This window comes from Podarcis cretensis, assembly GCF_951804945.1.
Source record: "Podarcis cretensis genome assembly, chromosome: Z".
In the NCBI taxonomy this organism is placed as follows: Eukaryota; Metazoa; Chordata; class Lepidosauria; order Squamata; family Lacertidae; genus Podarcis; species Podarcis cretensis.
This window is the reverse complement of record NC_137184.1, coordinates 18,963,276-18,983,127: the sequence shown is the minus strand read 5'-3', so window position 1 is coordinate 18,983,127 and position 19,852 is coordinate 18,963,276. Positions and strand designations below refer to the sequence as shown.

The 19,852-nt window shown below is 49.5% G+C and overlaps 1 protein-coding gene and 1 long non-coding RNA gene across 7 annotated transcripts; one reads left to right on the top strand and one right to left on the bottom strand.

The window, feature by feature from the left end:
- Window positions 1-1,953: 1,953 nt before the first annotated feature.
- On the bottom strand, window positions 1,954-3,764 carry LOC307207551. The gene is made up of 2 exons (XR_013834711.1): window positions 3,617-3,764; window positions 1,954-2,205 (listed from the first exon to the last, which is right to left on the bottom strand). It is a non-coding gene; the product is annotated as an uncharacterized lncRNA (long non-coding RNA).
- A 32-nt stretch (window positions 3,765-3,796) lies between these two features.
- CNGA2 (cyclic nucleotide gated channel subunit alpha 2) lies at window positions 3,797-19,393 on the top strand. 6 transcript variants are annotated; one of them, XM_079961294.1, is made up of 8 exons: window positions 3,797-3,965; window positions 6,765-6,922; window positions 8,093-8,191; window positions 9,671-9,838; window positions 11,209-11,316; window positions 12,342-12,448; window positions 13,056-14,249; window positions 19,184-19,393. In XM_079961294.1, the coding sequence occupies exons 2-8, from the start codon at window positions 6,810-6,812 to the stop codon at window positions 19,198-19,200; spliced, it is 1,806 nt and encodes a 601-aa protein (XP_079817420.1). In that variant the 5' UTR covers window positions 3,797-3,965; window positions 6,765-6,809; the 3' UTR covers window positions 19,201-19,393. The 6 variants fall into 6 exon arrangements, with proteins under 6 accessions (XP_079817420.1, XP_079817417.1, XP_079817421.1 ...); XM_079961295.1 differs by having other exon boundaries at window positions 3,798-3,965; window positions 13,056-14,210; XM_079961291.1 differs by lacking the exon at window positions 19,184-19,393 and having other exon boundaries at window positions 13,056-16,856.
- The last annotated feature ends 459 nt before the right edge of the window (window positions 19,394-19,852 follow it).

Below are 19,852 nucleotides of genomic sequence, written 5' to 3'. Positions count from 1 at the left end.
ACTAGAGTGTTGGTGGTAGTGCTTCAGGCATGGTCTGTCCTTATGTGGAACAATGGTATCTTGGCATGAGGAAATGGGAGTGAAGAGATACAGGCAGGATTTGGGCCAGGCATGGTGACTCTGGTCTCTTTACACTGAACCCCAGTTGCTGGAAACCACAGGAGGGGAGAAGGCTCTTGTGCTCACATTCTTCTCCCTGGTTTTCCACAGACATCTGTTAAGGCCACTGTGAGAACAGGATGCTGGCCTAGACGGCTCTCCTTATCTCTCCTTATCTCCCTGTTCACCTAGCCTGGAGAGATGTTTTTGCAACTTCTCCCACCCTGAGCAAACTGGCATCATCAGTGAATGTGGCCACCTCAATGCTCATCCCTAACTCCTGGTCACTGATGCACAAGGCAAAAAAGCACAAGGGTTTTCTCTTACCTATACATGGTGGACCCCACTTCTTGCATCCCCGGGTTGGGAGAGGATTGTCCATTTTTTGTTTCTGCCTTTCTGGCCCCTCCCACCATGAAGAGCCTTGGCCATTTGCTCTGCCCCCTGGACTGACAGAGCCCACCTCACTAACCATTGGGGCAGTGTGTTTATTTGTTGCCAAAGGATGCACATTTCAGAGAAGACATGAGTAGCGCAAGGTGGCTGCTTGAGGGGGCACGGTGGACTCTCCAGTAAGTCTCTGACTGTCGCTTACATCAGGCAAAGTGAGAACAGCACTGGGGGTGTTGTGCCCCCACTTCCTGTGATTCTGCTGGGAACAATCCAGCCAAAGGGAAGCTGGATTTCTATGGGAAAAAGAAGCACAGAAGCTGGGAGAGAATGGGGGGAGAAGAGACCATGCTCCTTTTAGGTAGGTAGGTTGGCAGCCACCTGAACAGAAGTGGGAGTGCAAGGGAGGCCTAAAGATGAGCTGCTTGTCATGCCTTGAAACAACATACTTGTCCTCCCTGAGTGAGCTGCCTGGTGCATGCCTCAGTTTCCCCTCTGTAATCCCCTCTGTTTATTCAGCCAATCTGGGAAGCAACAAGCATGTTTAACATTCTCATGCTGCCCTTCCTTCAGCTGGCATTTTGCCTGAGCTGCCACTGCCGTTCACTTTCATCTTTCCCCAGGAGAGGAGGGTTGTTGTGTGTTCGGGAGTGTGTTTTGCAACAGAAGAGCACCAGGAGGCCAGAGGCATGCTTCAAAGGAGTGGCAACCAGAGGGCAGCTACTGCTGCTCCAGCTTAGGATTCCTCTGCCATCCGCCGCACATACAAAGTGCCCCCCCAGAAGCAGATTGAGGATCTCCTTTGCAGCAAACAGCAAGCCCTGGGGAGAGGAAGAAGATGGAGGTGGGGGTAGGGGTCTTCCTCCAGCAGACTTGGCACTGGGCTCTGAGTCTACCACATAAATGCAGGTTGAGTTCCAGACCACCAGAGTAAAGCGAATACAGTCATACCTCGGGTTGAATACGCTTCAAGTTGAGCGCATTCGAGTTGCACTCCGTGGCAACCGGGAAGTAACGGAGTGCGTTACTTCCAGGTTTCGCTGCTTGCGCATGCACAGATACTCAAAATGATGTCACGCGGATGCGCAGAAGCGGCGAAAAGCGATGCGCGCATGCGCAGACGTGCTGTCGCTAGTTACGTTTACCTCTAGATGCAAACGGGGCTCCGGAACGGATCCCGTCCGTATCTAGAGGTACCACTGTATCACAGTGGGCTGTGGTCTTCCTTCCCCTGGAAGCAACTGGGCTGCCTTCAGGGGCACCTGTGTCCAAGAAAGGAGCAATATCTGTGAAGCACAATCCCTTAGCCTAACCCACCTCACAGGGTGTCATGAAGATAAAATAGGGAGTGGGAAGCCGCATGCTCCACCTTGAGCTCCTTTGAGGAAAAGGGAGAAACAAATATGGTATGCATGTGTGTATTTACCGTATACACACACATATATATGGACAAACACATGCCTATTTGCAACAATTACAGATGGTTTGCAGTGATAATTTTATGCAAGAGATAGCTTGGTAGAGCATGAGAATATTAATCCCTGGTTCATGGGTTCGAGCCCAAAATGGGACAAAAGATTCCTTCACTGCAGGGGATTGGACTAGATGCTCCTCATGATCTCTTCCAACTCTATGATTCTTAAGAGTGGCATGTGTCCCCCAGAGAGGATGTTTCTTACCAGGTGATGCCTTCTGCCACACCCAGAGACCCATCATCTAGAAAGAAAAAGAAAAACAACAACAAGTGAATGCTTTTGGCTTCAGGGTTGACTAACTGATCAATTAATCAAACAGAAACTCAGACAAGGGAATCCCTCCTAAGATTTATTTAGTCAAATGACAGTCCTAAAGGTAACCTGACGACATTAGCTCTCAAAAGATTTTGGAAACTGCCACTGCAAAACAGATGATTTGCGGGACCCCCAGTGCCTGCCTTCAATCCTTCAGCACGTTCCTGCATTCCTGGCTCACGCTCCCATTCTGAAAGAAGAGGAGCTGCACTTTTGCGAGCTAAATAATAGGTCCATCTTTTGGGGCACAGGTCCAGTTCAGTAAACTACCCAGGCCTTATCAAATAAGCTCCGTAGGGAGGCAGCAGTGTGAAAGGGATCCTTTGGGACTAGCTGCCTTGCTAAACTGAAGTCAGAGGAAGGGTTAACCAGCTGAGGCAATAGGCGAGGAAGAGCCTCTTTCATCCCTTAGGCATAAAGGCTTGTGGAGCACACCTTTGCTCAGAGTTGGAGGCATGTGCGCTGCAGCAAGAAGTGCAGGTAAACTCCTGGCTCCTAGATGTATGCTTTGGCTTGCAGTTTAGTTGGTTAGGCCCCTGTGCTGCTATGGCCAGCAAGCTCTATGTGTGTGGTGTGTGTGTGTGTGTGTGTGTGTGTGTGTGTGTGTGTGTAGCTGCTCCTTCATGCCACAGACCATGTTGGGCATCAGCTTATTTTCTGCCATCCCAGCCTGCTGAAGAAGACCCTCCAAACCCCTTGGGATGACTCCTGGATGATCCCAGCAGCCTCCTGAAGGAACAGAGCGAGAGTGCCACTCACCACTTACGCCGAAGGGTTGCAAAAGAAAACTGAGGCCCAGAGAGCGGGGTTGCTCCGCGCTGCCACCAATACTCATTGAAACCAGCTGAAACCAGCTGCCAGTCCTGCTGCCTTGCCCTGTTCTCATGCTGGGTTTGACCCTGAGACAGAGCTGTGTGCAGGATCCCTGACTAGTGAGTAAAAGTGTGTTTGGGGAGAGGGGGTGGCCAAACCCTTCCCGCCCTTAGATGGGGGTACGGTGTTGGTGTTTTCCCCTGCCCTTTGCACTGGGGTGCTTTGCAGTAGCTATGAGTTTTGTAATGCCTTTCTTGATGTTTCCTGTTTCCTCCCGCAAGGGCAACCTTGAGCCCTTGCTCTCTTTTAGAGCCACCTTGTGATGGGGTGGGCGAGAGGCATTAATTCTATTCCTAGCTGGCTGTTGGACAGGTTCTGTACAAACAAATGCAGTCAGTGTGCCTGTGTGTGTTTCTGTGGGGCCTTTCGTCTTCTGCCCATGCCAGGAAACAGTTGTACGTTACCCATGGCGAAGAGACATAGAGAGAGGGGATCCAAGAATCTGGAAATAAATAAGAACCAACCAGTGAATAATGTCTGCTCAATAATGCTGGCAAGGTTTTGTTAGTTAGTAGTTAACCAGGGGACGGTCACCAGCTGACAAGCCTCTTTCCTTCTCTCTTTGGCTTCCAACTGACTTCATCCTGCTTCCGCAACAGACTCTTCCAACTGCCCCGGAATGTCCTGAGTGCAAGTATTGAGTGACATCCTAGTAGGGTGTAGAGGGCATCTCTCTCACACACACATTGCCTTGTTCTCCCTCCATCTGTTGTCGAGTGCTGGGCCTCCTTCCTGGCTCCTTGCTGAGAATCCCTGCTTTACAGGACTACCACTGTCTAGTAGGCACAAGGGAGAAGGTGCTGAGGACTTCTAGTATGTCACATAACCAAAGCTGATCTCGTGTACGTGTGTGTGTATGGGGCAGGGGACACTCTCTTCCTCCCCTGCTTCAGCTTCAATCCCTGCTCGTTGTCTGGAGCTACTCCCACCTCCCCAAAAGGCAGGACTAGCTCAATTGGGATTCATCCAGCACCACCAAACCTTGTCCTCCCACCAGTGTTTTGGTAAAGCATGCAGGAAGTGCAACCTGAGCAACAGATGAAGTGAGAGGCTTGGAGATCTGCCCTTTGAAAGCTGAGGGGTGTTAACTGGGGTGCTTTGCATTTGTCCCCCTCTCCGTCTCCAACTCAACCCTACTGTCTGTTACATTATGAACTGACTTGGGTAAGTGAAGAGATTGGAACACCCTTTTGCTCATGCTGGGAGCCCAAGTCTTGGGATCTATATAGGCGTAACAATTGGGATTTCCTAATGCACCCATGAAATTAATCTGACAGAAGGGCACCAAAAGGCCTGTGGGAAGGAGGAAGGGAAGGTTTGGTGGTATCCCGGTCTGGGTGGTATCCAGACAGCTGTGATGTTGAGGTGGGCTAGGGAGCTGAATGGAGTTTAGTGACTATGGTTGCTGGGCTTCAACTGGCCCAGTTGCCCAGTTACTGCTGCTGTGAACCCTTATGTGCTTATAACTGGTGTTATCCCACCCCGATTCCAAAATCCATCATTCAAGTAACAATTTGAATTTTTGGTGCAAAGTGAACCACATGTTATACACTGTGCATATATTGCCATTAGCCTCCCATGGGATTTGATTGTTTACATTTGCTGAAATAAGCACAGTAATTGACAACCAAAGTTAACAAGGGAGGATTAATCAGCTGCAAAAAAAAAAAAAAAATAGTATGGCACTTTAAGTATACTATAGCAACAGTTAATAGCTGCCATGCAAAAGTCTACCAGAAGCCATGCACCCCGCCCCCCGCTAGTTATAGTGGTTTCCTTTGTCAACAGATATTTGCCATTTCCATATCTCTCTTCATAACCATTGTAAAATCTAGAATGAACAGCACTCTTCCCCAGTGCCCCCCACCCATCTGCTGGGGCTCTCATTACTATTGTGGATCTATTGAGAGTGGCTAGGAGAGCACCTCACACCTGTTGTTAGGGAAGGGCTTATGCTGATGTGGTTGCCTTGGCAACAGTGACAAAGATGAAAGCCTCTGGGAGAAGCCTTGAATAATAACATGGAGGGACCACATGGGAGAGAAAGCGGGTGTGGAAGGCAGGGGATCCTGAGAGTTTAAAGAGTGGAGAAATAGAGCATGAAGCAGAATTCCCCTGTACACTATAGAATTCAAATTTAAGTTTCAAGCATTTATGCATTTACTCAGCTCACATTTGCAGAGTCTGAAAACAGTGACAAAAACTGACATTTTAAAATGAAACTTTCATTTCTCTTTATTGTAATTGAGAAGCAGATGAATCACATCTCTGTCATTCTGTTGAGAAACTGAAAATGGGGGCTGGCCACCACAAGCAATCAGCCGATTTGGGACAGCTAATCAGTCCTTGAAGGCTGGTGGCTGACATCTGATCTTCATCCCCTCAGTGATTGGAAAGAAGCTGAGGGGCCACAGGTCACTAAAGATGGCAGGTGGGCATTTGCCAAATTTCCGGGTGCCAGAGGGAACCTGTGCCTGGCTTGGGAGAATTCACTCTTCCAAGATAAAGGAAAGGTCGCCCATCTGATGGCGTCCCCAGGAGCTCCTGAGCAGAGCCAGAAAGCAAATCATGGCAGGAAGACTAAGCAAAGGGGGCCTTTTGTCTCTGTGAGTTGGAGGGAACAGTGCCTGGTGGTGCATATGTGGGTGATGACATTCCTCCAACCATGGGCATAACCAAGGGGTGGGCAGGGAGGGGCAGCTGCCCTCCCCTAAATCAAGTAAAACAATAGAAATACTTAACTACCTGACCATTCACAACGGTTCTGTCCCCCCCAACAAAAGTCCTGTCTGCCCCCCCCCCAGTCCTGCCCCCAGAACAAAAATCCTGGCTACACAGTCACTGCGGCTATAAGCAATCTCTAAACCGAACATACCAAAACAGGGAACATAAGCGTTAAAATCCCATAAAATTCAAGCGAACTAATGGGTAAAATTACAAAAGCATGGGAAAACACCAGCAAAACATAAAAAGGTGACTACAATGTGATCGAAAAACTTCCTCAGGAGTTGGGGAAAACTTGCCTTGGAATGTACAGTTCTCTCAACTGATACAGTGCTCATTAAATATGCTGGGCTCTCTAACTATGCTGGGCTCCTCTTGAGTCTAGTGGCATTTTTTCTGATCTGTAGTATACTTTCTAGATGACATTCCCAGGCCTACCTGGAAATGCTGCCATGTGTGGGGTTGAACCTGTGACCTTCTGCAAAGCAAGCAGATGCTCTACCCTTGTGCCATGGTGCTTCCCTGTACAGATCAGCTGAAGAGGGGGTTAGTGCCCCTGTCCCTCACCAAATGAGGTTATAACCTCTCAGGCCCCTTCAATGCTGTGTCTACATTCTCACTTGCTTTAATTTGGCAGCTGGCACCAAAATCAGTGGGGCTTTTGTGGGCTAGGAGAATGTACTTGGATGGTGGGAGGGGATGAGTGAGCTCTCTGGGCCAGAAGCTGGCAAGCCCCACCTTAAACCAAGGAGGAGCTCCCTGGTGGTCTCTGTTTGCACTGGGGCAGCACCTACTCCCCACAACTCGTTGGAAGAAAGCAACTTGAGGAGGTCTTGTTCCCGGGATTCTTTCCTGGGTATTCGTTCTTTTCTGTGTTTCCTGGCACAGGTTCCTCTCCCTCCTGCCGCTGCTGCCTTCTGTGCATGGAGAAAGATGGAGAAAACCAACGGTCTGAAGGCTTCCCCTGCCAACCATCAGTCACAGGAGCCCATGAAAACTGCTGCCAATGGGGATCCAGAGAGAAAGGAGCTCAGCAACCACAGCAGGTAACTCTCAGAGCAGGTGGCTTTGAGGTCTGCTGCAAGGGGTCCCTGGCACAAGAGCCAGCTTGGCACTGGATACCCAGTGTTGAGGGAGGAAAGGCACCCAAAACATGCTCTTCAATAATTGCTTGCTGCATACCCATACAGAGCTTGTCTGAGGCCCAGGGCAGGGGTCTTGTTCTTGGCTTGACTGTGTAAGTCTGCCATGCCCTTAGCAGGGCCCCTAGCTGTTTTAGCCCTCTAAGGTCCAGGGCAAGTGTATCTGGTTGCCCACCCCCCTGCAAGGGCCTGGGCTGTTGCCTAGCATAACTGAATAGGGGTCAGTCTGTGCCTAAGGGAGGAGGGGAAGCCTTTGGGACCACTTGGGAAGGAGTTCAGGGATGAGAGCAAATAGTCCTTCCTGGTGAGCGTGGAGGCCCAGGAAATGTTTCCTCCATGGGCGAATTCACAACTCTGAGTTCCAATAGGAAACACACTTTTAGAGTATGGTGCTAATGATGCCAATGTTGTGGGTTTAATCCCCCTATGAGCCAAGAGGTCTGACTCCTGCACTGCAGGGGGTTGGACTAGATGACCCTCAGTGTGACTTCCAACTTTGCATTTCTATGAATCTATGATTCTGAAAATGTATTGGGACCCTCCACAGCTGGGCTTTTGTGAAGCAGCCCTTTCAGATCCCACCCCCGCATTTCTCAAGCAAATGCTTGACTTCTCTGCATCTCAGCACTGTGTGCTCTGGAATAAGGGTGGCTGGGACAGGTGAGAGGAGATCTGATTTTTGTCTCCTCTAGGTTCTCCTTGCAGCCAGCAGGGATAGGATCTCAGATTAGGTCTCCACCTTGTGGTCAAGGCAGGAGGTAGGCTGTAGCTCCCAAAATCCTCCAGTTTGCTTTCCTGCCTATGTTGAGCACAGTCACAAATCAACTCCCTTAATGTGTGTGGGTGGGTGGGGAGGGGGGTTCTCTAGGGCTAGAAAATATGGGAGTCATTACAACTCCCAAGTCAATCAACTTGGATTGATGTGGAGTTCTTGCTTTGATGTGGGAAGGGAGCTTGAGGAGGAGGCAGTAGCAGTGAGAGGGGCAGACCCCCTTATGAAGGGAGGGTGTTCTGCTCTATTCCCACCTCTGCTTGGCAGCCAAGGGTCATCCTTCCTACCTGGTCTCTCTACAGAGTGCCGTCAGCCAATGATGACACGTCCTCAGAACTTCAGCGTGTTGCCGCCTTGGATAATGTGGACGAGAAATCCCACAAGACAGGAGGCCTCTCCAGGTACTTCTTATGGGGCTCCTTGTGGGGTTGATGAAGCACTGTGGTAGCCTTTACAGTGGAGATGGAAAATGCAACAGGAGCCCACCACTCTGTGGAGCAGCAGACTTTGGAAGTGGGGGGGGGGGTCAGCCTGGGTGGGTGTGGAGGTTGTGCTGAAATTGTGCCCATCAGCAAAACCAAAGAGTAGTCTCCATGAGCTACTCCGCTCTAGATGGGGATGTTACAAGAAAGGAGATTCCGACTCAACTTTATGAAGAATTTTCTGAGGGTAAGAGCTATTCAACAGTGGGACGGACTCGCTTAGATGATGGTGGACTCTCCATTCATTGGAGGTTTTAAACAGAGGTCAGAAGGCCATCTGCCAGGGATTCTTGTAGCTGTGACTCCTGCATTGCAGGGGATTGAACTAGGTGGCCCTTGCGGATCCCTTCCAACTCTACAATTCTATGATTCTATTATTTTGACTCATTACCCATAGCTGAGCTGGTGTTTCAAGAGTTAGGAACATAAGAGATTGTCATTTACTCAGGCAGAACATTAGCCCATCTAACTCAGTATTATCTAATCCTGCCTATGCACAGTTTCAGGCAGCAGTCCTTTCCCAGCCCCACCTCGTGATGCTGCCAGGGGTTGAACCTGGGACCTTCTGCATGCAAAGCAGGTGCTCTGGCCACTGAGCTATGGCCCTTGCCCACAATTCCACCCTGCTGGGGGTGCTCTTGAAAGCCCATAAGGGCCATTTGTGGAGATGGCCTAGAACGTGGTAGGAGTTTCAAGGGAGGCCCTGCTAGCTGTGGCTGCTGAAGAACCCTCTGCTGTTTCCCCTCCTAAGAAGCACTTGATTGAACAAGATGGGCAAGAGGAGGCTTCGTAACCCTCACAAGCCCCAAGGACTTTGTCTTCCTCTTTTGCTGATTCCCAGGAAATCTGATGACAGTGAAGGTCACAGACTTGGATGGCTCTAAAAGTGGATTGGACAGATTCATGGAGGAGAAGATGGCTATCAATGGTGACTAGCCAGGATGGCTATACTCCACTTGCACTGTTAAAGGCAAAAATGCATCTGAATCCCAGTTGCTGGAGACCACAGGAGAGGGGAGTGCTCTTGTGTTCGAATCCTGCTTGCAGATTTCCCATAATGGGCATCTGGGTGGCCACTGTGAGAAGAAGATGGTGGACTAGATGGGCCATTGTCTTGATCCAGCTACAGGGCTCTTCTTTTGATCCCTCCTGGCAGCTTAGAAGGAGTGAGATGCTTCAGCACCTAGATTAGGCACTTAGGGGGAAGTAATGGGCAGAGTGGGGCTGTGTAACTGCAGCTCAGAGGGAGAGAGAGGGAGAAAAACTGTACACTTCTCCTGCCCAGGGTGAATGTGAGGGGAGACTCTACTCTACTGCTCCACTGGAAATGTAAGGGTGTTCTCTCTCCCCTCCCCATTTGCAAAGCTTGACCCTTTCCCTACTCTCTTCCTTTTCTAGGATAGCCCGCCTGGTGATGGTTATCCGGGGTTGGGCCAATAAAGGCTTGAAAGAAGAAGAGCGCCGGCCAGACTCCTTCCTGGAACGATTTCGAGGACCAGATGTCAAGACTTTGGCAGTAGCTGCAGCAAGGGGCGATGGGTTTGATACCCATGACAGAAAGACAAAGTGAGACTCCCTCCTGGCTGGCTGGAGCTGCTGTGGGAGGCTTTGCATGGGCCAGGAGAGGAAATCATAGGCCACCTTCCCTCTTCTTCTCACCCCCATCTCCTTCTTCATCTTCATCTTCCTCCTCTTTCTTCTTTCTCCCACTTCCTACCTCTTCCTCTTCTTCTTCCTCTTCTTCACTTTCTCCTCCTCCTCCTCCTCCTCCTCCTCCTCTTTTTCTTTCTTTTCCTCCTTCTCCTCCTACTTCTTCCTCATCTTCCCCCTCCTGCTTCTTTCCCCTTTTTCTCTTCCTTTTCTTTTTTCCTCCTCCACCATAAATAAGGGGCAGGCCTCATTGGTAAGGTTGGACCTTGCCATTAGCCATGGTAATTTGAGCAAAGAAGAAAGGGCAGGCTGCTGGAGAGTGAAAGAGGCTCACAGTCAGCAAGGGTCTTTGGCACTGAGCAAACAGGGTCTTCCCTGAGAGGTGAAGTGGAATGTGTTAATTACCAGAGAGCAGCAATGGTTCTGGGCTGCTGTGGCCCAGTGAGGCTTTTGCAAAACAGGAGCAGGCAAGAGTGTTCAGGCCATTGTGTAAGGCTGTTGTGCAAGTGCTGAGGTTGTTGGTCATTGTGGACAAGGCCGAGGAGAAGAACGGGGCATTCCTTTTCTTCCCATTCTACACTTTAGAAATAAAAATTGCCATACTTTGACAGCCTTCAAGGTATGCCATCAAGGCCTTTCAGGGAACAGGAGGTTGGGCTTGCTCTAGTGATTCTAGCAGCCAGGACCTCCTGCCTTCTCCCATCTAATGCCCTGTGAGCCAGCCCACACCTTTCCCTCTCCCATGAGGCCTAAGATGGGGTTGTACACTTCTGTAACAATCTGAGGTACTGGATGGAGATCTCAGAATACCTGAAGTGGAGAGCAGGCAGCTGGGGGGGGGGTTCCTTTGGGACATCTTGTTGGCCACTGTGAGAACAGTATGCTGAACTAGATGGGCTCTCTTTAGCCTGATCAGCTGCTGCAGGGTTCTTCTGATGTTCTCGCCGGGCAGCTTAGAAGGTATGAGATGCTTCAGGAACAGGAAGGCTAATTGGACATTTGGATGGAAGGAAGGGTATGGCCTGGGGTGTTTACTTCTCAGTCACTGTGCTGTGGCCACCTCTGGTCATCTGTCTGGGTAAAGGAGGTCTGTGTGTGCTCACTTAACCCTTTCAGTTTCATGTACTCCAAATCACACCCACCCCCCACAGTGTGAATTCATGCCTTAGGTGCAATTTAGACTAGGGATTTGAAGATTGCAGGCTCTCTCCACCACCATCTCCCCTCTAGGCCAGATCCATTGAAGACTCATTGCGGCCACTGAAATGTTTTGCTTCTATCTGCAGGAAGAAATGGAAAGTCTTTGTGATGAATCCCGCAGGGGACTGGTATTACCGATGGCTTATGGTCATTGCAGTCCCAGTCCTGTATAACTGGTGCACGTTGGTAGCACGGTGAGTCCTTGGAACCCATGTTTTTCGGGGGTGGGCACAAGAGAAGGGGGGGTGCAGATTCCGCCCAGAGCACCTATCTGCACCAATCTGCAGAGCATGATGTGAGTCCTTGTGACTCCTCTCCCCGCTGCTGTTTCTCTCCTGATCCTCTCCCCCAGAACTTCTCTTCCTAGGAAGCATGGATTTAACAATCCTTAATTTGCTGGAGTTTCAGTAGTTACAGGGTTAACTCACTGCTGAAACTCTGGGAGGTTGCTTATGACACTTCCAACACATGGAATTATTTATTATTTCTATTTTATTCATTTATTAAATTAGTATACCATCCTTCATTGGAATATCGCAGGATGGTTCCCAACATAAAAATACAAAATGAGAACACGAATACATAATAAAACAAGAGCAACCCCCCATAACGCCCCCAAACACATTTAAAATGTCATAGAATGTTTAATAAGTCAAAGGCCTCGTTATAAAGAAACATATTTGCCTGGTGCTTAAAAATAATGTCATGAAGGCACCACATGAGCTTTCCTGGGGAGATCGTTCCATAAGTGGGGTGCCACCACTGAAAAGGCCTGCTGTCATGTTACTGCCCTATAGAAACCTTGTGGAAAAGGCACATGAAGAAGGGCTTCTTGCGGTCCTTGATGAGTGGTCCCTGCTCCAGGAAACCTGCCAGGGAAACACAGTGTGAGGCATTTTGAATTGGGCCCAGAAATGAATTGGCAGCCAGTGCAGTTGGGCCAGGAAAAGGGTAATATGCCCAAACCATCTTGCCTCAGTGAGCAACCTGGCTGCTGAATTCTGCACCAGCTGAAGTTTCTGAACAGTCTTCAGAGGCAGCCCCACAAATAACATGTTGCAGTAATCTAACCTAGAGGTTACCAGAGCATAGACAACAGAAGTTAGGCTACCCCTATCCAGATAGTGGTGCAGCTTGGCCTCCTTGCTTCCCAATCAGCTGCCCGAGCCACCAGAGGGCTGCTGCCTTCTAATTGTCTCTCTCACCCTCCTCACCACAGGGCCTGTTTCAATGACCTCCAAAGGAAGTACTGGATCTGGTGGCTAGTTCTAGACTACATCGCAGATAGCATCTACATCGCAGACATTGTCATTCGCTTTCACACAGGTGAGGGAGCTGTGTGGGGAGGAGCCTGGCTCAGCCTTCATCTCACTATGGTGGTTAAGGATTCCACCTCCAGCACTTGTGAGACAGAAAATGGCCCCAATAAAGCAAATCTTATTAATGGCAGTTCTGAAAAATAGAGTTCCCCAATGAAAGATTTATCAGCCTTCACTGCTGAATAATTTTCTTAAAATTACCCACCTGGGCATCAATATTCAGGTCTGGCAAAAGCCTCTGCCTTGATATCATATTGAGCTGATGAATGATCTGAATGCTGTGGGGTGGGTGGGAGGAGTGCAGAATCTCATGCTCTCCCACTATCTGGGGCTGGGACATCTTTTCAACAATCACCACCCGCCCTACAAGCTCACCACTCTAAGGATGGGAGGCCTGTTTTGCTTAGAATCCTGTGTGCTGTAAGTCCTGCCTGCTCTCCACAATGCTGCTGCTACCTGGATCTAGTTGGATTACGAGGCTGGAGATGGGTGAAATCCAAGGCATGTGGAATGAACAGATTGGATGGAAATAAACACATCACCATATCTGCAGTGACAGCACTAGGCAAAGATTTTGCTGCGTTTTAATGCCTCACACTGTGTTTCCCTGGCAGGTTTCCTGGAGCAGGGATTACTCGTCAAGGACCTCAAGAAGCTGCGTGACAAGTATATTGCCACCATGCAGTTCAAGCTGGATGTCCTCTCTGTTTTGCCCACTGACTTTGCTTACTTTGCCGTCGGCTTAAACCGCCCCGAGTTGCGCTTCAACCGGCTGCTGCATTTCTCCCGCATGTTTGAATTCTTTGACCGGACGGAGACACGGACCAGCTACCCAAACATCTTCCGAATCTGCAACCTGGTGATGTACATCTTGGTCATCATCCACTGGAATGCCTGCATTTACTATGCTATCTCTAAGGCCATTGGCTTTGGAGAGGACACCTGGGTGTATCCCAACATCTCAGACCCAGAGTTTGGTTATTTGACAAGGGAGTACATCTACTGCCTCTATTGGTCCACACTGACCTTGACTACCATCGGGGAGACCCCTCCACCTGTGCGTGATGAAGAGTATCTCTTCGTCATCTTTGACTTCCTGATTGGTGTCCTCATCTTTGCTACCATTGTGGGAAATGTGGGCTCCATGATCTCCAACATGAACGCCACCAGGGCAGAGTTTCAGGCCAAGATTGATGCAGTCAAGCATTACATGCAGTTCCGCAAAGTGAGCAAGGACATGGAGGCCAAGGTGATCAAGTGGTTTGACTACCTCTGGACCAATAAGAAAACTGTGGAGGAGTGGGAGGTCCTGAAGAACCTGCCTGACAAGCTGCGGGCAGAGATAGCCATCAACGTCCACCTGGAGACGCTGAAGAAAGTGAGGATCTTCCAGGACTGTGAGGCTGGGCTTCTGGTGGAGCTGGTGCTCAAGCTCCGCCCCCAGGTATTCAGCCCTGGAGACTATATTTGCCGGAAGGGGGACATTGGCAAGGAGATGTATATCATCAAGGAAGGGAAGCTGGCTGTTGTGGCAGATGATGGCGTGACCCAGTATGCTATGCTCACAGCAGGCTGCTGCTTTGGGGAGATCAGCATCCTCAACATCAAAGGAAGCAAAATGGGGAACCGGAGGACGGCAAATATCCGGAGCATTGGCTATTCCGACCTCTTCTGCCTGTCTAAGGAGGACCTCATGGAAGCAGTGACAGAGTATCCAGATGCCAAGAAAGTCCTGGAGGAGCGTGGGCGAGAGATCCTCACCAAAGAAGGTCTGTTAGATGAAGCAACTGCAGCAGAGGGCATGGAAGGTATGGATGTGGGGCAAAAGCTGAGCAGGCTGGAGGCCAGCTTGGACATGCTGAATGCCCGGTTCTCCCGCCTCCTGGCTGAGTATGATGCTGCCCAGATGAAGCTCAAGCAGCGTGTCACCTCCCTGGAGACCAAAGTGAAGCAAGACCAGCAGGATGACTTCTTCTCTGATGGTTCCATTAGCCCATCCACAGAAGAGGGGAAAGCCAAACCTTAACCTACTGCGCTGCCATCTGGATTTGAGGCAGCAGCATTTCTTTGCATCTGATGCCCATCCAGACTGCCTTGCAGTAACCCTGTCTCCACCAAACTGCTGCTCCCTAGCTGACTCTTTCTCTCCCCTTAGTCCATTCCCAGCTGTATGTTCCTGGTGACTTTCACCAGGGTCGTTTTAAGTCTCTCTTGAACTGCTTTGAGAAGGTCAGACACCCTCCATTTCTTTCCTCAAGTTGCATGTTCCTCCTCTCACCCTCGCCCCCAAATGGGCCAAATAGCACTGCCTCTGGCAGGTGCTTATTTGGAACATTCCCATCAAGTAACCCATTACAGTAGACCACATTACCTGCTTACAATCTTATTTTGACAACCACTTTTGTGAAAATCTCTAAGCCGGTCCAGGTCCTTCCTGTTCGTGGAGCACATTCAGAGAAAACCTCTCCCTGTGAACTGCCTATGCTCCCTAAGTCTGCATAGAGGGCAAAGGAAGGGGATGTGTGCACTTGGGTGTGTGGGATGTTGGTGTTTGCTAGGGCCTGAACCCACCTGCTTCAGTGAGGATTATAAGATTTTGGAAATGTGTTAGTTGAAGATTGCTTGTATGCCTGCAATCCTGCCATCCCACACAAGCTCTTTAGCCCTGGTTCTGCTGCCTGGCTGCTCAAGCAGGCAGTGCTGTCTCATTCAGTCTCATTCCCTTTCTGCTCCTTGAGGCTTTTAAGATCCCTCCTGACTGAGTTTCCCCCTCAGTTCTTGAAGACTTACAGCTCCTTCTGCATCGACTTTAGAGCTCCAATTGATGCCTCTCTTTAGCAAGCATTGCCTTGGGGGCTCGACACACCCCAGGCAGGTAGGGGGGACCCCGTACTTGTCCAGGGAAAGTGATTGAGCCCAACACAAATTCTGAACCTGGAACCTATCCCAGAAATGCTGGAGAGGAAAATCTCCTCACATTTCACATGAAGGATTAAGCTGAAGTGGCTGCCGCATGTGTGCTGGGTAGAAATGGCCAGCTGAACATCAGGACAAGCTTGGTTGAGACCATACCCCTCTTTCTTGTTTAACTCACCAGTATCCCTTGGCTAATGCACAATAGCTCTGCCATTCTCAGGGAAACACCCCACCCCCTGCAGCCCTCTCCCTTGTCCATTCCTCTCTTGCCTCAGTTCATGACTGAGCCAGTTTACACAGAACAAGGAACTTTGGACCCAAAGGCTGTTTACTTGCCCAAAACTCAGATTTCAGTTTTGGAGCCCTCTTGTCAATTTCCATTTTATGCACCAAATGAAAATGGGCCACTTTCCTCAGGGTTAGTTGTGGAGGAGGAGTATGCTTAGTCAAAGTGTTTCTATCAAGTTTTCACTGGGTCTGCTCAGATCCTGCCTGGAACCATGAATTCCTCCAGATCCATTTCTGGAATGAAACAGAAGCTCACAAGAATTTGGGGTGGAGCTGCTGGGTATGGGAGCAGGACCCATCACCCAAAAAGCCCACAATGCTTCCAGTGTGTGTCTGGCAAGCACATGACTTGATGTGGACTCTACACCTGAGTCAAGGAAGCCACAACTGACAGGCGTCCTGTGGGGCACGTTACACATCTTCAAAATAAAGAGCTCAGATGTGAGCAGCCAGTGGGTTTAGCAGATGGGTTGCATAGGTGCCTCCCTGCTCCCTCCCCCCAGTTTCCTGGCTGCTCTGGTTGGACTACGCAGACTGTGACTCTTTTACCCTGGGGCTTTGGGTCTGCTCAAGCTAATGTTCCATGAGCTTATTTACTTAACAAACAAATTGCCCTGCAGCTCTCCTTGCAGTGTGTGTGTGTGTCTAGCAATGTTACATAGCGGCGGCGGCGACAGCAGCAGCTGCAGCAACAGCAGCAATACATTCCTTTCCAGATCCCACAGACCTCTGGCTTCCCAGCTGCAAATGGTGAGCCACAAGGGGGTGCTGTGTACAGTGGAATGAATTGCAGTCCTGCCTGGCTCAGCCTGATTGGAATGGAGACACACTGAATGTGGGAGCGTCTCTCAAGCGGAAACCCAGAGCAGAGGGGCCCAGCTTTTCCCCTGGAGCCAGAAGCAAATCTTCTCTCTGGAAAGCAAACCTTGTTGTGCCAGAAGGCCTGGTGAGCTGGTCTACTCATCCAATCCATGTGCTGTTGCATTCATTTTCCTTCGGGAGGGAGTCTGCATGCAAATGACTTGTAGGCCAGCATGAATTTCACAGACCCTCAGGCTTCTGAAGTGCCTATTGCATTGCCCTCCAACTGTTCCTGAACCTATCCCAGGGAAGGAGGGCTCATTTCAAGATGCCACACCCATTTATACTTTTTATAAAGAGTTTTCCTGCTGAGGTTACTCATTAGTTATAAAAATGGTTGCTAAAACTCATCTTTTGTCATTTTGTATCTTATGTTTCAAGTGAGGGATGGTGTGACAGTGGCTCCTTTTTGCTCATGGCAGGGTCCTGTTCCACTGGGCTCCTTTGTCTCCTTCCCCGTAACCCTGCCTGTCCCACAGTGGTGTAGCATGGTGTGTGTGTGCAAGGGCCACTGTGGCCCTGGGTGCAGAATTCTGATGGGGTCCAACTCAACACCCCCACAACAGGTTCCCTTACTGAGGCCACATGGCTGCACCACACTGTTGACTCAAGTTCAAATTGTGGTGATCGCATGGTTGGTGGTTCGAATCCCTGTGGCGGGGTGCACTCCTGTCGTTTGGTCCCAGCGCCTGCCAACCTAGCAGTTCGAAAGCACCCCGGGTGCAAGTAGATAAATAGGGACCGCTTACCAGCGGGGAGGTAAACGGCGTTCCGTGTGCTGCGCTGGTGCTGCCTTGCCAGATGCAACTTGTCACGCTGGCCATGTGACCCGGAAGTGTCTGCGGACAGTACTGGCTCCTGGCCTATAGAGTGAGATGAGCGCACAACCCTAGAGTCTGGCAAGACTGGCCCGTACGGGCAGGGGTACCTTTATCTTTACCTTTATGACCCCCTAGATCCTTTTACATGCCCTACTGTGAAACCAGTTGTCCCCCTTCCTATATTTGTGCAGCTGGTTATTCCTGCCTACATTTGTCCCTATTGAAATTCATTGTGTTACTTTGGGCCCATTTCTCAAATCTATTAAGGTCATCTTGAATTTTGATTCTGTCTTCTTTGGCATTAGCTACCCCTCCCATTTTTGTGTCATCTGCAAATGACCCTGAATTAATACCCTGTTAATACACATAGAGTTGATGGCAAGAAGGGTGAGGATAGTTTTGGAGGTCATGTGTGCCTGGAACCCCTTTGGGGGAAGGGCAGTGGGTGTAGACAGCTTTGTTTTGTTTTTTTAAAATAATTTTTATTAACTGGCCAATCACATCAAATTAAATCACATCATATAAATTCCGAATTACAAAGCCAAATTTTTAAATTTTGTTGGGGGAACCCATACTTCAAGATCCAAAGGGGAATTCAGATCATCTTCTTATTACTGCGTTAATGTCCAAATCAGTCCCAATCAGTCCAAACAAAGTTCATAATTCTATCCAGTCTTATCTTGGTGTTGCCACATCATATCTTGTTCGTATAATTTCTCTTTTTCCTTTACGATCTCTTCTGTTAGTCTCCTTAAGCCGATAGCAAGTGTAATAATCCTGTGTGGATTTCCCGTTCCTCCACTAAGTCCAGATGGTTTCCATATATCTCCTTCGTAGATAACATCACTTTTTCCATCGTAAATTTTGGCATTTGCCACTCTTAAGTCCCACCGAGGAGTTGATTCACGATATGTAAACAACTCTATTTCTCTCTCCTCCCAGACCCAAGAGCTCCCACAATGCCTCACAAAATGGCGAACGGCATTTTTTCCTGACTGCATCACTCCAAAACTCTTAGCTTTCCAGCTTCATCTTGAAACATTGCTTTGGATCGAAAGTTTATCTCCACACAGCCTTAAATCCACAGCTTAAGTCCTTAATTTGTGACTCATTAGGGGAGGGGGATTCTTGTTAAGTCACATAAAAAGGTAGAGGCAGGTTTTTCCCCCCTCCCCCCTCAGTCATTACCGTATCTTGACGTTCTTCTCGTATTTTATTGTTGTCTTGTTATCAGAGATCTCTTCTGTCAGCAGCATTTACTCCCCTTTTTCCTTGATGTATGTGCAATTAATCATGTCCAAATTATTTCTTTTAAAGATCATTGCAACCAGCGGCGCGAATCGGGGACGGCGTCGAGGAGTGCCGAAAATCCCTAGGCTTTGTGCCTAGTGCCCCCACCCCCACAAATTCGGGGGTGGTATAGGGCACAGCAGGCAAGGGCCGTCCCCCCCATAATCCTGGGGGGGGGTTAAGGAGGCTAATTACCCCCATCATAGCCTCCAAATTACCTCGTGTGGGTCGGAGAGATGTTATTGTCAGCCATCTTCCGATGCGCCACCTAGTGGCCCCCGGGTGTAGACAGCTTTGGAGTGAAATAAGGGTTGTAAAGGGCCCCTGGCACACACGACCACATGGTTGCCTGCCACTTGCTTTGTCATTACTGCTTTCTGCTTGAGGCAAGCTGGGGATTTGACTCATTTTCTGTGTGAAAATCCAGGATCCATGATGCACTTTGCTGCTTCTGAGACCACAACAAGAGCGTTTGTGTGGGGTGGAATGCAAGACCACAGATTCTGCTTAAGGGCAATCTGTGCACACAGTGTTTTGAAGGATTTTTTGTTTGTTTTTTATAACAGAGAACCCTCAAGAGTGAGAGCTGTTTCAGCACTCTGGACAGCGGCTGCAGGGCTCATCTGCAGAGATACAATCTCAGGGAAACACGGAAGAGCTGATGATGAGGGTGACAATGACAGCGTATGCATGCTTGCTCCTTGAAAAGCCTACCCAGCCCACCCTATTAACCTACTTAGGAAAATCCTAAACCTTTAAACCATTACTTGACAGAATTCAAAGCAGTCTGCCTGGTTTCTTATGGTGCTAGGAATTCAGAGGTTCCCAAATGCCCTAATGAAATTAAGGCTAGCATTTCAGTGGCTAATAAACAGACATTTGTGCTAATGTAGAGGACCCCAGTAGGGACGCAGGTGGCGCTGTGGGTTAAAGCCTCAGCGCCTAGGGCTTGCCGATCGAAAGGTCGGCGGTTCGAATCCCTGCGGCGGGGTGCGCTCCCGCTGCTCGGTCCCAGCGCCTGCCAACCTAGCAGTTCGAAAGCACCTCCGGGTGCAAGTAGATAAATAGGGACCGCTTACCAGCGGGAAGGTAAACGGCGTTTCCGTGTGCGGCTCTGGCTCGCCAGAGCAGCGATGTCACGCTGGCCACGTGACCCGGAAGTGTCTCCGGACAGCGCTGGCCCCTGGCCTCTTAAGTGAGATGGGCGCACAACCCCAGAGTCTGTCAAGACTGGC

Excerpts from the sequence above, each read along its gene's own strand:
- CNGA2 (XM_079961290.1), top strand. The coding sequence starts at position 6,576 with ATGAGTGAGCTCTCTGGGCCAGAAGCTGGCAAGCCCCACCTTAAACCA. Across the intron at positions 6,923-8,092 it reads GAGCTCAGCAACCACAGCAG|AGTGCCGTCAGCCAATGATG; the intron begins GTAACTCTCAGA and ends GTCTCTCTACAG. Across the intron at positions 9,839-11,208 it reads ACCCATGACAGAAAGACAAA|GAAGAAATGGAAAGTCTTTG; the intron begins GTGAGACTCCCT and ends TTCTATCTGCAG.